This window comes from Babylonia areolata, chromosome 14 (genome assembly GCF_041734735.1).
Source record: "Babylonia areolata isolate BAREFJ2019XMU chromosome 14, ASM4173473v1, whole genome shotgun sequence".
NCBI classification, from domain to species: Eukaryota; Metazoa; Mollusca; class Gastropoda; order Neogastropoda; family Buccinidae; genus Babylonia; species Babylonia areolata.
The window spans coordinates 2,902,423-2,920,330 of record NC_134889.1 but is presented as its reverse complement, the minus strand read 5'-3'; the positions used below and the strand labels follow the sequence as shown (position 1 = coordinate 2,920,330).

Here is a 17,908-nt window from a genome sequence, read left to right as displayed (position 1 = left end):
CAGTCGGATATATAGGGCTGCGGAGACTTCTTAAAACTGATTCAGATTCCCCAAGACTGTTCTTTATGTGTATGTCTGTATTTTATTCTTCAGCTCTCCATTTTCATCACATTAAAAAACAACAACAAATAAACCCCATTTTGTAAACAACCTGTCTGTTTTCAGTGACTCCTGGTCAATTGAAAACTTAGATTTTTTTTTTACATACACTTCTATCAGTGGAATGTGTTTCATATGAACGTTTTGCTGAAATACAAGATGCTTATAGAAAGACAAAAGTGACATTTGGGTGATACAATGGAACCCATGCCAGGGTGCTGCGATGATTGGCTGAAATTTGACCGGCGAGTTCTGACTGTCACTTTATACACCTCACTTTTTTGAGACTGTTGTGACTTCATACATGAACACCATGAAATGAATACCATAGTACCATTGTATTGCGGAATAATCAGCACAAAAAGAATCAGTACATACACACACACACACACACACACACACACACACACACACAGCATGCTGAAATGCAGCACCAACAATGGCACTGATGGTCCAGGACCTTTGTTCAGTGTGACATGATGAAGTCCTTGACAGCTCAAAATACACTGACAGTGAACAGATACAGCAACTGCTGCCTTTTTTTTTTAAAAAAGAATTATTTGTTATACGACACATGTGGCGTAGCATATGTGGATCAGTCAGTGTGCCCTGACACCACCTCCAACCTGAAACAGAAACTAGCAACAGGTAAAAAGAAAAGAAGGAAAATAGAAAAGTATGCAAACTACATTGTATGGCCAGAGGATAATTGTAACTTTTTTTTTTCCTGTTTTTGTTTGTTTTTTTTGTTTTTTTTAATGGGAGTGTGTGATTTGGAATTTTGGATGAAAATTCTGAAAAAGAACAAGTGGGATTTTATTTTAAAAAACAACAACAAACAAACTGAAATTATCAAGGCAGTAGAGGGAATGGTGTAATTTTACCATTGCATTGATTTACTATCTGTAATTTCTTTTTTGGTCCCCCAACCCCCTCCTTTTTTCAGTTTAGTTTTCCTTGGAAGTTTGGGAGCCTGAGAAAAAGAGAATGACTAAATAGTGCATGTGTAGAATTTTTTTTTAAAAAGGAAAAAATACTGGAAAGAGGCACCCTTTGTTTAATTTTTGTTTAAAGGCACGCCATTCATTTCCAGTTCAGTTTATTCTGTTTCTTTTTTTCTTTTTCTTTTTTTTTTAACCAGTCTTTGAACATGAGCTTGCTGAATTATTTTCTGTTTTATTTTTCCTTTTATTATTATTATTTTTTAAATTCTATTATCATTGCCAGAAGTGAATACTTTCTCCTCCTGTCCTGTGCCTGACTTTTGCTCCCGCACATTGACTGTCCGTATCCAGTGCATCAGAGGAGCTGTCCATCGGTCATGACCCATTATGCAGAATGCAGTTTCCATTTCATGCCCATCCCTCTGCTTTTACCTCTTTTATATATTAACGGTTCTGTCCTTTCACTCTGTTAAAAAAATGATGAGGAAAACAAAAAGAGAGGAAAATGCAAGGGGTTTATATTGAAACTTAAATTGTTGATTGATTAATATCTGTAGGAAAGGTATTCAGACTTTGTCATTGTATAATTTCTCTTTGAGTAACACAGAAAACTGCGGTGGACTTGCCCAAGAAATGATGGACTGAACACTTCAGAAGTGAAGACATTGACAGGATGTTGTCACAGTGATTGAAATGAACACTTTAGGAGAGAATGGACATTGATAGGATGTTGTCACCATGATTGGAATGGAACACTTTAGGAGTGAAGGGATTGATAGGATGTTGTCACCATGATTGAAATAAACACTTTAGGAGTGAAGACATTGATAGGATGTTGTCACAGTGATTGAAACAAACACTTTAGGAGTGAAGACATTGATAGGATGTTGTCACCATGATTGAAATAAACACTTTAGGAGTGAAGACATTGATAGGATGTTGTCACCATGATTGGAATGGAACACATTAGGAGTGAAGACATTGATAGGATGTTGTCACCATGATTGGAATGGAACACATTAGGAGTGAAGACATTGATAGGATGTTGTCACCATGATTGGAATGGAACACATTAGGAGTGAAGACATTGATAGGATGTTGTCACCATGATTGGAATGGAACACATTAGGAGTGAAGACATTGATAGGATGTTGTCACCATGATTGAAATAAACACTTTAGGAGTGAAGACATTGATAGGATGTTGTCACCATGATTGAAACAAACACTTTAGGAGTGAAGACATTGATAGGATGTTGTCACCATGATTGAAACAAACACTTTAGGAGTGAAGACATTGATAGGATGTTGTCACCATGATTGGAATAAACACTTTAGGAGTGAAGACATTGATAGGATGTTGTCACCATGATTGAAACAAACACTTTAGGAGTGAAGACATTGATAGGATGTTGTCACCATGATTGAAACAAACACTTTAGGAGTGAAGACATTGATAGGATGTTGTCACAGTGATTGAAATGAACACTTTAGGAGAGAAGGGATTGACAGGATGTTGTCACCATGATTGAAACAAACACTTTAGGAGTGAAGACATTGATAGGATGTTGTCACCATGATTGAAACAAACACTTAAGGAGTGAAGACATTGATAGGATGTTGTCACCATGATTGAAACAAACACTTAAGGAGTGAAGACATTGATAGGATGTTGTCACCATGATTGGAATGGAGCACATTAGGAGTGAAGACATTGATAGGATGTTGTCACCATGATTGGAATAAACACTTTAGGAGTGAAGACATTGATAGGATGTTGTCACCATGATTGGAATGGAACACTTTAGGAGTGAAGACATTGATAGGATGTTGTCACCATGATTGGAATAAACACTTTAGGAGTGAAGACATTGATAGGATGTTGTCACCATGATTGGAATGAACACTTTAGGAGTGAAGACATTGATAGGATGTTGTCACCGTGATTGGAATGGAACACTTTAGGAGTGAAGACATTGATAGGATGTTGTCACCATGATTGAAATAAACTTTAGGAGTGAAGACATTGATAGGATGTTGTCACCATGATTGAAATAAACACTTTAGGAATGAAGACATTGATAGGATGTTGTCACCATGATTGGAATGAAACACTTTAGGAGTGAAGACATTGATAGGATGTTGTCACCATGATTGGAATAAAACACTTTAGGAGTGAAGACATTGATAGGATGTTGTCACCATGATTGAAATAAACACTTTAGGAGTGAAGACATTGATAGGATGTTGTCACCATGATTGGAATGAACACTTTAGGAGTGAAGACATTGATAGGATGTTGTCACCATGATAGGAATGAACACTTTAGGAGTGAAGACATTGATAGGATGTTGTCACAGTGATTGAAATGAACACTTTAGGAGAGAAGGGATTGACAGGATGTTGTCACCATGATTGAAACAAACACTTTAGGAGTGAAGACATTGATAGGATGTTGTCACCATGATAGGAATGAACACTTTAGGAGTGAATGGATTGATAGGATGTTGTCACCATGATTGAAACAAACAGTTTAGGAGTGAAGACATTGATAGGATGTTGTCACCATGATTGAAACAAACAGTTTAGGAGTGAAGACATTGATAGGATGTTGTCACCATGATAGGAATGAGCACTTTAGGAGTGAAGACATTGATAGGATGTTGTCACCATGATAGGAATGAACACTTTAGGAGTGAATGGATTGATAGGATGTTGTCACCATGATTGAAATGAACTCTTAAGGAGTGAAGGGATTGCTAGGATGTTGTCACCATGATTGAAATGAACACTACGAGTGGAGGGATTGATAGGATGTTATCACCATGATTGAAATAAACACTTTAGGAGTGAAGACATTGATAGGATGTTGTCACCATGATTGAAATAAACACTTTAGGAATGAAGACATTGATAGGATGTTGTCACCATGATAGGAATGAACACTTTAGGAGTGAATGGATTGATAGGATGTTGTCACCATGATTGAAATAAACACTTTAGGAGTGAAGACATTGATAGGATGTTGTCACCATGATTGGAATGGAACACATTAGGAGTGAAGACATTGATAGGATGTTGTCACCATGATTGAAATAAACACTTTAGGAGTGAAGACATTGATAGGATGTTGTCACCATGATTGAAATAAACACTTTAGGAGTGAAGACATTGATAGGATGTTGTCACCATGATTGGAATGGAGCACATTAGGAGTGAAGACATTGATAGGATGTTGTCACCATGATAGGAATGAACACTTTAGGAGTGAATGGATTGATAGGATGTTGTCACCATGATTGAAACAAACAGTTTAGGAGTGAAGACATTGATAGGATGTTGTCACCATGATTGAAACAAACAGTTTAGGAGTGAAGACATTAATAGGATGTTGTCACCATGATAGGAATGAGCACTTTAGGAGTGAAGACATTGATAGAATGTTGTCACCATGATAGGAATGAACACTTTAGGAGTGAATGGATTGATAGGATGTCACCATGATTGAAATGAACTCTTAAGGAGTGAAGGGATTGATAGGATGTTGTCACCGTGATTGAAATGAACACTACGAGTGGAGGGATTGATAAGATGTTATCACCATGATTGAAATAAACACTTTAGGAGTGAAGACATTGATAGGATGTTGTCACCATGATTGAAATAAACACTTTAGGAATGAAGACATTGATAGGATGTTGTCACCATGATAGGAATGAACACTTTAGGAGTGAATGGATTGATAGGATGTTGTCACCATGATAGGAATGAAACACTTTAGGAGTGAAGACATTGATAGGATGTTGTCACCATGATTGAAATAAACACTTTAGGAGTGAAGACATTGATAGGATGTTGTCACCATGATTGAAATAAACACTTTAGGAGTGAAGACATTGATAGGATGTTGTCACCATGATTGAAATAAACACATTAGGAGTGAAGACATTGATAGGATGTTGTCACCATGATTGAAATAATCACTTTAGGAGAGAAGACATTGATAGGATGTTGTCACCATGATTGAAATAAACACATTAGGAGTGAAGACATTGATAGGATGTTGTCACCATGATTGAAATAATCACTTTAGGAGAGAAGACATTGATAGGATGTTGTCACCATGATTGAAATAAACACATTAGGAGTGAAGACATTGATAGGATGTTGTCACCATGATTGAAATAATCACTTTAGGAGTGAAGACATTGATAGGATGTTATCACCATGATTGAAATAAACACATTAGGAGTGAAGACATTGATAGGATGTTGTCACCATGATTGGAATGGAACACATTAGGAGTGAAGACATTGATAGGATGTTGTCACCATGATTGAAATAAACACTTTAGGAGTGAAGACATTGATAGGATGTTGTCACCATGATTGGAATGGAACACATTAGGAGTGAAGACATTGATAGGATGTTGTCACCATGATTGAAATAAACACTTTAGGAGTGAAGACATTGATAGGATGTTGTCACCATGATTGGAATGGAACACATTAGGAGTGAAGACATTGATAGGATGTTGTCACCATGATTGAAATAAACACTTTAGGAGTGAAGACATTGATAGGATGTTGTCACCATGATTGGAATGGAACACTTTAGGAGTGAAGACATTGATAGGATGTTGTCACCATGATTGGAATGGAACACTTTAGGAGTGAAGACATTGATAGGATGTTGTCACCATGATTGGAATGAAACACTTTAGGAGTGAAGACATTGATAGGATGTTGTCACCATGATTGAAATAAACACTTTAGGAGTGAAGACATTGATAGGATGTTGTCACCATGATTGAAACAAACACTTTAGGAGTGAAGACATTGATAGGATGTTGTCACCATGATTGGAATGGAACACATTAGGAGTGAAGACATTGATAGGATGTTGTCACCATGATTGGAATGGAGCACATTAGGAGTGAAGACATTGATAGGATGTTGTCACCGTGATTGGAATGGAGCACATTAGGAGTGAAGACATTGATAGGATGTTGTCACCATGATTGGAATGGAGCACATTAGGAGTGAAGACATTGATAGGATGTTGTCACCGTGATTGGAATGGAACACTTTAGGAGTGAAGACATTGATAGGATGTTGTCACCATGATTGAAATAAACACTTTAGGAGTGAAGACATTGATAGGATGTTGTCACCATGATTGGAATAAACACTTTAGGAGTGAAGACATTGATAGGATGTTGTCACCATGATTGGAATGAACACTTTAGGAGTGAAGACATTGATAGGATGTTGTCACCATGATTGGAATAAACACTTTAGGAGTGAAGACATTGATAGGATGTTGTCACCATGATTGGAATGGAACACATTAGGAGTGAAGACATTGATAGGATGTTGTCACAGTGATTGAAACAAACACTTTAGGAGTGAAGACATTGATAGGATGTTGTCACCATGATTGGAATGAAACACTTTAGGAGTGAAGACATTGATAGGATGTTGTCACCATGATTGAAATGAACACATTAGGAGTGAAGGGATTGGTGGGATGCTGGCATCTTTCTCCACAAAATCTCAACCGGAATAAAGAGTGATAGACACTTGCGGAGATGAACATTGGGCTGTTAGGAGTGTGTCCAACTGTTCGCTGCATTTGAAGAGGTCCCTGTATTTTGCCTGCAGACATTGGTATTCGTGACATTCCTTCTGAATGACAGTTCACGCATCGCACATGAATGAGAGTTCAGTCTGGTGCTCAGCCGGTCTCGGTTGGATTTGGAAACACGGACGTTTCCAGTTGTGAAAAGCTGTACAGCAGATCAGTTCTGTTTAACTTCATTCCCAAAACCAGTCCTTTCATTTATATTCGTTTATATTCATTCTGCAACCTGGAGCAAAAAAAAAAAAAAGGCTCCTGAACTTAATTGCAGACTCTGAGTGCTCTGCTCTCTCAGCATGCATTGGAAGATTTTGATGATTGTTGAAGCCCTTTTCCTCACCAGCACATGCCTTGGCCAGTCTTAGTGAATGTGTTTCAGATGATAGTCTTTCTTGTTAGATTTCAGTTGATGGTCTTGCCTTTTTCATTTGAACTGACAAGGATTGCACTGTTCCAGTTCTTTACTTCATGCTGGAAAAAAAACAAAAAAATGGGTTTTTAAAGCCAAAAAAAAAAAAGAGATCCTTTGTGGGTCTGTTTTCGTGTGTGGCTGGTTTTTGCATGTACTGGAAAAATGGTTCTGTTTTTCTTCTGCCATGATCTGTATGTTCATTTCCTGCTTTTTCCCAACTATTTATTTGGACAGTACATCACTACATGCATCTTGCTACGCAAATAATGATGGACATCATTTCTCTGTTGTTTTCCTATGCACTTGAGTGAGAACAGGTTTGGTAGATACAGTCTTTGTTGTTTATGTATTGTATCTTAAACAGTTGTTCATAAGTAGAGTACTTTAATGCCTGCTGGTTTTGTTATTAGTTTCTGTTAAAAAATAATGTTAGATGTAATTCTGTTGTGATTATAGTTTGTGAATATCTTAGTTTTTTTTGTTCTGTGTGTGAATACAAGTTGAAGGATAATGCTTGTTTTTATTTTAACTCAGATGGGTAAAAAGTAAGTAGAGAAATCTGCCTGTAAACATATATTGAAAAACAAAAACAAAACCGAAACACCTTACCCATAAACACATGTGCAGACACTGAAGTGCAAGTTACACAAATGTATTTCAAACACACACGCACGCATGCATGTGTGCATGCACGCGCACACACACACACAAACACACACACACACACACACACACACTGATAACACTTTCTGAATCCATTGTCATTCTAGGAAGTGGTTATTATTTAAACAAAAGAATGGCTGGAGACTGACCAGTGTCTGATGTGAAGGCCAAAGTCTGTGTTGTCTGTGCATGGTGAGAGGTGGTGGTTTGCCTGTCCTTGAAATCTGTACTGGTCAAAAATACTGCTTTTATAGCGTTGTCAGTTGAGTGTGTTCTTTCAGGATAGGTTGTTCTTTACGTGAATTAACTTTTATACCCTCCAGTTCAGTCACCCCTAATTCTGTACCCAGGGGTGGGTGGGTACTGAGTATCTTTGTGTTTCCAGATTCCACGGACATGGGTGGTCATGGTCATGGGTAGTAGTGCTTCAGTATTAAACAGATTTATGTATTGGCATTTTGGTGATTCTCTCCCACCACCCGCTATATTTTACTTAATCGGCCCAGGGATTTCGGTCACAAACTTATCAGCTGTGATTTTGTCAGAGGCAGGCTGTTAGATAATGTTTATTGTGGTGTTCGATAATGATATATACCATGATGTTTGATGATATTTACCTTTAATATTGTGTCAACAAGTGATGACTTGATCTTTTGGAGCTTGGCTGAATTGTGGCCTGAGCTTAAAAAAAAAAAAGGAAAAAGAAATTTAAATGACTGAAGAATGAGTTTTGGGATTGTTGTGAATTGCTGAATTTTAGATATCTGAAATTATGTTGTTCCATGTTTGTTCATTTTTCTTTCTTTTTTTCTCTCCCCTATTCTGTCTTGTTTGTTGGTTGTTGCCAAATAAAGAAGATTGTGTTTCATTGGGAAAAGACAGAAAACAATGCCATGTTTAATTCTTGTGCCCTTTTCAGAAAGAGGTGCTTTGGTGCTTTGTAAGGGTGTTTTGAAAGGCAGGTCAGGTCTAGTTTGGCGCTCTGTTGTCGTCATGTGTAGTGTGGGTGTTGATTGTTTTTATTTTGTATAGATGTGTGTGGTGTGGGATTCGTGTGGGGCTCTTGCATGTGCGTGTGTGTGTGAGTACATTGCATGCATACTTAGTAGTGTGCATATATGTGTGTGTGTGAGAGAGAGAGAGAGTGGAGAGGGTGAGGGGCAGATAGGGGAGGGAACTGACATGTGACACACACTGTGTTTCAGGACATGACCAGCGTGCAGAACATGCAGAAGAAACATGGACTGCTGGAGGCTGACGTTGTCGCTCATCAGGTTGGTCTGCACAGTGATTGGTTGATTGGTGGGGGGAGAGGGAGAGGGGCAGGGGATGGGAGGGGTTAGTGGGCTTTGGGGGGGTGTTTGCATGATGTTCATAAGTTTACCCGATGCCACTGCTACCGATGTTTGCATGACAGAAATGAAACACCACAGTGTTCTATGAATATCCAACTTTTAACCACTTTTTTTTGTAGTACTATTATTATTATTATTGGTGTTGTAGTTGTTCTTTCTTCCTGTTTTTTTATATTTTTTTAATATTTTTTTATCAGTAATGAAAAAATAAGCTGATCACTGTAATATGAAAACAGTTGGACTTATTAATGCGAATATTCTTGTATTCGATGTGTTTGAAAATTCATTATGATAAATATTGAAGTTATATAATCTTCATGGCAAAGGAAAATATACCACACACACATGCACGCACGCACGCACGCACGCACGCACGCAAATCTATTGTTGGGAAAATGAGTGTGCTGAGTTTCTACATGACTGGTGTCCTTAGCATTATTTGGGGCTACACACTTTCTGCATGACTGTTGTCCTCAGGAGTATTTCTACATGACTGTTGTCTTCAGCATTATTTGGGGCTACAGACTTTCTACATGACTGTTGTCCTCAGGAGTATTTCTACATGACTGTTGTCCTCAGGAGTATTTCTACATGACTGGTGTCCTTAGCATTATTTGGGGCTACAGACTTTCTACATGACTGTTGTCCTCAGGAGTATTTCTAAATGACTGTTGTCCTCAGGAGTATTTCTACATGACTGTTGTCCTCAGGAGTATTTCTGCATGACTGTTGTCCTCAGGAGTATTTCTACATGACTGTTGTCCTCAGGAGTATTTCTACATGACTGTTGTCCTCAGGAGTATTTCTACATGACTGTTGTCCTCAGGAGTATTTCTACATGACTGGTGTCCTCAGCATTATTTGGGGCTACAGACTTTCTACATGACTGTTGTCCTCAGGAGTATTTCTAAATGACTGTTGTCCTCAGGAGTATTTCTACATGACTGTTGTCCTCAGGAGTATTTCTAAATGACTGTTGTCCTCAGGAGTATTTGGGGCTACAGACTTTCTACATGACTGTTGTCCTCAGGAGTATTTCTACGACTGTTGTCCTCAGGAGTATTTCTACATGACTGTTGTCCTCAGGAGTATTTCTACATGACTGGTGTCCTCAGCATTATTTGGGGCTACAGACTTTCTTCATGACTGTTGTCCTCAGGAGTATTTCTAAATGACTGTTGTCCTCAGGAGTATTTCTACATGACTGGTGTCCTCAGGAGTATTTCGACCCACTGCAGAAGGGGCTGTGGCCTACACATGGTTTTGTTTTGTCCTCAGGATTGGATGGATGCATTGAACAGCCAGGCATCACTGTTTGCACGGCCTATAATTGGATTCGTTTTGTCCTTAGGATCAGTTGGAGGCGTGGAACAGCCTGGCATCACCGTTTGTACGGCATAATTTTGGATTCATTTTGTCCTCAGGATTGGATGGAGGCGTATCAGGCTGTTTGCACAGCATTTACTTGGATTCATTTTGTCCTCAGGATTGGATGGAGGCATATCAGGTTGTTTGCACAGCGTTTACTTGGATTCATTTTGTCCTCAGGATCGAATGGAGGCATTGAACAGCCAGGCATCCCAGTTTGCATCAGTGGACCACTTTGACAAGGACAACATCGGGCGGAAGGCGGTGGAGGTGAAGGAGCGCTACGAGAAGCTGAAGGCGCCCATGACGGAGCGGCGCCAGAAGTTGACGGAGGCACAGCTCATGCAGCAGTTCTTGCGCGACGTGGAGGACGAGGAGGACTGGATCCGTGAAAAGGAGCCCATTGCTGCCTCCACCAACAGAGGTGGAGTGTGGGAGGGTGGGGGGGGGGATGTGTGGTGTGTGTGTGTGGGGGGGGGGGGGGCTGTGGATGTGTGGTTTGTGTGTGTGTGAGGGGGAATTGTGTGGTGTGGTGTGTGTTTGTGTGTGTGTGTGTGGGGGGGGGGATGTGGTGTGTGTTTGTGTGGGTGTGGGGGGTGTGGATGTGTGTGGGTGTGTGGATGTGTGGGGGGTGTGTGTGGGTGGTGTGGATGTGTAGTGTGTGTGTGGGTGGTGTGGATGTGTGGTGTGTGTGGGTGATGTGGATGTGTGGTGTGTGTGCGGGTGGCCTGGATGTGTGGTGTGTGTGTGGGTGGTGTGGATGTGTGGTGTGTGTGTGGGTTGTGTGGTGTGTGTGTGGGTGGCGTGGATGTGTGGTGTGTGTGTGGGTGGTGTGGATGTGTGGTGTGTGTGGGTGGGTGGTGTGGATGTGTGGTGTGTGTGTGGGTGGCGTGGATGTGTGGTGTGTGTGTGGGTGGTGTGGATGTGTGGTGTGTGTGTGTGGGTGGTGTGGATGTGTGGTGTGTGTGTGGGTGGTGTGGATGTGTGGTGTGTGTGTGGATGTGTGGTGTGTGTTTGTGTGTGTGGAGGTGGTGTGGATGTGTGGTGTGTGTTTGTGTGTGTGTGTTGGGGGGTGGAGGGGGGAGGGTTGTGTGTGCGTGTGTTTTGTGTTATTGAATTTTTGATTTATTAGAAAAATGTTTAGAAGTTGTTGTTTTTTTGGGTTTTTTTTACTTTGCTTCCCTATTAAGATGAGCTATTTTGGTTTAACTGTCCCCTGACAAAAAGTCAGTCACTGTGACAGACGAACCCAAGTGTGGCCGTGTATGGTGTGACTCAGCATGAGCCGCATGGGGCAGTAATGGCACTGAGGACGGTGCACATGTGGAGGCAGCCATCCTCATCCCCCCCACCTATCCCTCCTAGTCTGTTGCTTCCACCTGTGTGTGCGTCCATGAAGCTTGAGGTGAAGAAGCTAGGTGGTAGAATGATAAGACGCTTACCTGCTAATGCAGTGTCCCTAAAGAGTCTGGGTTTGAATCCCGTTCGTATCCTTTATCCCACGTTTGACTGGAAAATTAAACTGAGCATCTAGTCATTTGAATGAGATGATAAGCCAAAGTCCTGTGAGCAGTGCGCACTTTGTGCACTGAAAAAGAACCCATGGCAAGACAAGTGCTATCCTCTGGCAAAATTCTCATGAAGAAATCCACTCTGGTAGGTACACAGATATATATATATGTGCATGTACTCAAGGCCTGATTGCGTTGTGGTATATCTGCCAGTCAGGCATCTGTCTAGCAGATGTGGTGCAGTATATGAGGGCTTGTCTGAGTACATTGATGCCACCTTCTGAAAGTAAAACTGAGGTGCAAATGTGTGTGTGTGTGTGTCGGGCAGGCCGCGACCTGATCGGGGTCCAGAACCTGATGAAGAAGCACCAGGCCCTGCAGGCGGAGCTGGCGGGGCACGAACCCCGCATCCAGAACGTGTGCGGCACGGGCCAGGCCATGATCAAGGACTGGCCACTTTGCCAAGGACACCATCAACGACAAGATCCGCGACCTGCAGGACCGCTGGCAGCAATTGAAGGTAGGGAGGGGGGGTTGAGGGGGGGGGGGGGGGGACGGAGCGGATGGGAGAGGGGCGTGTGTGACAAAGGGATGGGGAGTGGTGTGGGGGTGGACAGGGTTGGATACTGCTGCTGCTGGGTTTTTTTTGTGTGTGTGTGTGATGATGCTTGGTGCTTTTACTTGGAGAGGAAAGTTGTACTTGATTGTGTTAGACTGCTGGGAAGAAAGCTGTAAATGATTGTTCTAGACTGCCTGGAAGGAAAATGATAAATGATTGCCTTACACAGCTGCAAATGATTGTCTTAGAATTCTGGGAAGGAAAGCTGTTAATAATCTGTTAATAATTGTCTTTGAAAGCTGTGATTGATTGTCTTAGACTACTTGAAAGGAAAGATGCAAATGGTTGTCTTAGACTACTGGGAAGGAAAGCCATAAACAATTGCTTTGGAAAGCTGAACGAATGTCTTGGACTGAAGAACCCAATATTATGTTTTTTTTAAGGGATTATTATGGAATAGAAAACTTGTTAAAAATAATCAACCCTTTGGTTTTTAAAATTTATGTATATATGTATTTTTTTTACATAAATGCGACAGGATGAGATGCATATTTTTTTTGGGGGGGGTTTGGTTTGAATTGTTTTGCCATATTTGGTCTGCATAATTTGTTGCATTAAAAACAACAACATTTTGTTATTAACTCATGAATATTATTACTGTTATTAGCATTGGCAGTTGTTGTTTGATAACGATTATTTCTTTAATTTTCTGGTGAATACTTCAGGACAAGGCAGGGCAGCGGAAGCAGGACCTTGAGGATTCCCTGCAGGCCCAGCAGTATTTTGCCGACGCCAACGAGGCCGAGACCTGGATGAGGGAGAAGGAGCCCATCGCCGCCAACACTGACTACGGCAAGGACGAGGATTCTGCAGAGGTGGGTTCGGTTCTGTTGGCTGTCCTTCAGGGGGTGATGGTCGTTGTTTGAGAAGGTCGTTGTGTAAGGTTTGGGGGTGAAGGTCGTTGTGGAAGGTTGTAGTAAGGTCTAGGGGTGATGGTTGTTCGACGGAGGTTGTTTCAGAAGGTTGTTGTGGAAGGTTTGGGGGTGAAGGTCGTTGTGGAAGGTTGTAGAAGGTCTGGGGGTGATGGTTGTTTGGAAAGGTCTGGGATGGTGGTGGTTGTTTTAGAAGGTTGTTGTGGAAGGTTTGGGGGTGAAGGTCGTTGTGGAAGGTTGTAGAAGGTCTGGGGGTCAAGGTCATTGTGGAAGGTCTGGGGGTGAAGGTCATTATGGAAGTTTTGGGGTGAAGGTTATTGTGGAAAGTGAAGGTAAAGTTGGTTGTGGAAGGTCATTGTGGAAGGTCTGGGGGTGATGATGGTTGTGGAAGGTCATTATGGAATGTGTGGGATGAAATTGGTTGTGGAAGGTCATTGTAGAAGGTCGGGGGGTGAAGCTTGTTGTGGAAGGTCTGGGAGTGAAAGTCATTGTGGAAGGTCTGGGTTGTTTTGGAAGGTCTGGGTGTGCAGGTCGTTGTGGAAGGTCTAGGGGTGAAGGTTGTTGTGGAAGGTGCTTGTGGAAGGTCTGGGGGGTGAAGGTGCTTGTGGAAGGTCTGGGGGGTGAAGGTGTTTAGTGGAAGATAATGGGGTGAAGGTCAGGAAATAGAAAAAATAAAAAGAAGGGGTGACTCTGCAGTAAAGTGATGCGCCTTCATCTGGGAGGTCTGGGAAAACAACTGTATTTTTCTCACAGATGAATATCTGTTGTGAGAAAGAGTAAAACAATACAGCACAACACAACAAAGCACAACATAACACAACGCAACGCATTGCAATGCAGCGCAGCACAACACAGCACAGCACAACCCAGCACAACGCAACGCAACGCAACACAGCTTAACACAACACAACGCATTACAACACAACACAACGCATCACAAGCAGCTAATGTCGTGTGAATCGCACATTGCCGGAAAAGCAACTGAAGATGCACTGTGTGCTGTGCAGGCGCTGCTGAAGAAGCATGAGGCGTTCATGGCGGACCTGGAGGCGTACCGCAGTGTGATTGAGGGTCTGCGTGAACAGGCACAGTCCTGCAAGGTGAGTCCCTCCTCAACCTGCTCCTCTGGCTTACAGCAAAATGCAGGATGAAAGAATACTTTGATTTATGCTGACCCGCTGATGCAGACCGGATAAAAGAACTCTTCTAATCACACACACTTACCGTGACCCGCTGATGCAGACAGGATAAAAGAACACTTCTAATTACACACACTTACCGTGACCCGCTGATGCAGACAGGATAAAAGAACACTTCTAATTACACACACTTACTGTGACCCGCTGATGCAGACTGGATAAAAGAACACTTCTAATTACACACACTTACTGTGACCCGCTGATGCAGACTGGATAAAAGAACACTTCTAATTACACACACTTACTGTGACCCGCTGATGCAGACTGGATAAAAGAACACTTCTAATTACACACACTTACCGTGACCCACTCATGCAGACAGGATAAAAAGAACACTTCTAATTACACACACTTACTGTGACCCGCTGATGCAGACTAGATAAAAGAACACTTCTAATTACACACACTTACCGTGACCCACTGATGCAGACAGGATAAAAGAACACTTCTAATTACACACACTTACCGTGACCCACTCATGCAGACAGGATAAAAAGAACACTTCTAATTACACATGAAATAACACTTCTAATTACACACACTTACCGTGACACACTCATGCAGACAGAATAAAAGAACACTTCTAATTACACACACCCACTCATGCAGACAGGATAAAAGAACACTTCTAATTACACACACTTACCGTGACCCGCTGATGCAGACAGGATAAAAGAACACTTCTAATTACACACACTTACTGTGACCCACTCACGCAGACAGGATAAAAGAACACTTCTAATTACACACACTTACCATGACCCACTCATGCAGACAGGATAAAAGAACACTTCTAATTACACACACTTACCATGACCCACTGATGCAGACAGGATAAAAGAACACTTCTAATTACACACACTTACCATGACCCACTGATGCAGACAGGATAAAAGAACACTTCTAATTACACACACTTACCGTGACCCGCTGATGCAGACAGGATAAAAGAACACTTCTAATTACACACACTTACCGTGACCCACTGATGCAGACAGGATAAAGGAACACTTGTAATTACACACACTTACTGTGACCCACTGATGCAGACAGGATAAAAGAACACTTCTAATTACACACACTTACCGTGACCCGCTCATGCAGACAGGATAAAAGAACACTTCTAATTACACACACTTACCATGACCCACTGATGCAGACAGGATAAAGGAACACTTCTGATTACACACGCTTGCCGTGACCCACTGATGCAGACAGGATAAAAAAAACACTTGTAATTACATACTTACCGTGACCCACTGATGCAGACAGGATAAAAGAACACTTGTAATTACACACACCCACTGATGCAGACAGGATAAAAGAACACTTCTAATTACACACACCCACTCATGCAGACAGGATAAAAGAACACTTGTAATTACACACCCTTACTGTGATTCACTGATGCAGACCGGATAAAAGAACACTTCTAATTACACATGAAATAACACTTCTAATTACACACATTTACCGTGACCCACTGATGCAGACAGGATAAAAGAACACTTGTAATTACACATACCCACTGATGCAGACAGGATAAAAGAACACTTGTGATCCACTGATGCAGACTCCAGCAGGGGCCTGATTCCTTCTGTCTGGTGCTAACTACCAGTCCGCCCCAAGCGGAGAAATTGAAGGTAGCTGCGGCTAGTGCTCTACAGTCTGTTGCTGTTTATTAAGCTGTTCTATTTTGCTCCATTTCTTACTTCCTTGTTAGTATGTCAAAGGAGAAGAATTCTGTCAAGGAAAAGTGCATTTGAATGTACACAGGTATAATGGATGTGTCATGGCAAAGTCTGTCGGATGTAATGGTGATAACCTGCTGCAGGTGTGTTGATTAAATGAAGTGGATGTGATGGTGATAACCTGTAACAGGTGTGTTGATTAAATGAAGTGGATGTGATGGTGATAACCTGTAACAGGTGTGTTGATTAAATGAAGTGGATGTGATGGTGATAACCTGCAATAGGTGTGTTGATTAAATGAAGTGGACGTGATGGTGATAACCTGTAACAGGTGTGTTGATTAAATGAAGTGGATGTCATGGTGATAACCTGTAACAGGTGTGTTGATTAAATGAAGTGGACGTGATGGTGATAACCTGTAACAGGTGTGTTGATTAAATGAAGTGGATGTGATGGTGATAACCTGTAACAGGTGTGTTGATTAAATGAAGTGGATGTGATGGTGATAACCTGGAACAAGTGTGTTGATTAAATGAAGTGGATGTAATGGTGATAACCTGTAACAGGTGTGTTGATTAAATGAAGTGGACGTGATGGTGATAACCTGCAACAGGTGTGTTGATTAAATGAAGTGGACGTGATGGTGGTAACCTGTAACAGGTGTGTTGATTAAATGAAATGGATGTGATGGTGATAACCTATGACCTGTAACAGGTATATTGATGAAGTGTGGTGGATGTGATGGTGTTGACGTGTAACCTGTAACAGATTTTACGGATGAAATGAGGAGTATATGATGGTGATTCTTCTTCTTCTTCTTCGTTCGTGGGCTGCAACTCCCACATTCACTTGTATGTAAACGAGTGGGCTTTTATGTGTATGACTGTTTTTACCCTGCCGTGTAGGTAGCTATACTTTGTTTTGGGGGGTGTGCATGCTTAGTATGTTTCTGTTTCCATAACCCACCAAACGCTGACATGGATTACAGGATCTTTAACGTGTGTAGTTCATTTTCTTCCACCACAAAGGTGGTTCAGGCATAAGCAGGTCTGCCCTTATGTTGACCTTGAAGACTGGAAAAATCTCCACCCTTTACCCATAAGGCACCATTACTGAGATTCAAAACTGGGACCATTAGATTGAAAGTCCAACGCTTTAACCACTCGGTTATTGTGCCCATTGATGGTGATAACATGTAACAGATATATTAGTGAAATGTAGTGGTAACCTGTAACCTGTAACAGGCGTATTAACGTAACGAGGTGTGACGCTGGCTGTGCAGCAGCAAGAGGCCCCGGTGATTGACGACCTGGGCACGGAGAGAGTGATGGCGCTGTACGACTACCAGGAGAAGTCCCCACGGGAGATCTCCATCAAGAAGGGCGATGTGCTGACTCTGCTCAACAGCGCTAACAAGGTTGGTCCGCTCACATGGCCCATGTGTGTGTGTGTAATTGTGTGTGTGTGCGTGCGTGTGCGTGTGTGTGCGTGTGCGTGTGTGTGTGTGTGCGTGAGCATGTGCATGTGTGTGTGTGT

General features: G+C 41.6%; 1 protein-coding gene across 1 annotated transcript in view; it reads left to right on the top strand.

Moving 5' to 3' along the window:
• LOC143289734 (spectrin alpha chain-like) overlaps positions 1 to 17,908 on the top strand; it is a 104,314-nt gene that overhangs the window by 32,668 nt on the left and 53,738 nt on the right. The window contains 7 exon segments of the mRNA XM_076598817.1: positions 8,963 to 9,031; positions 10,661 to 10,904; positions 12,320 to 12,441; positions 12,443 to 12,511; positions 13,276 to 13,425; positions 14,490 to 14,582; positions 17,655 to 17,789. Coding sequence (XP_076454932.1) covers positions 8,963 to 9,031; positions 10,661 to 10,904; positions 12,320 to 12,441; positions 12,443 to 12,511; positions 13,276 to 13,425; positions 14,490 to 14,582; positions 17,655 to 17,789 — 882 coding nt within the window.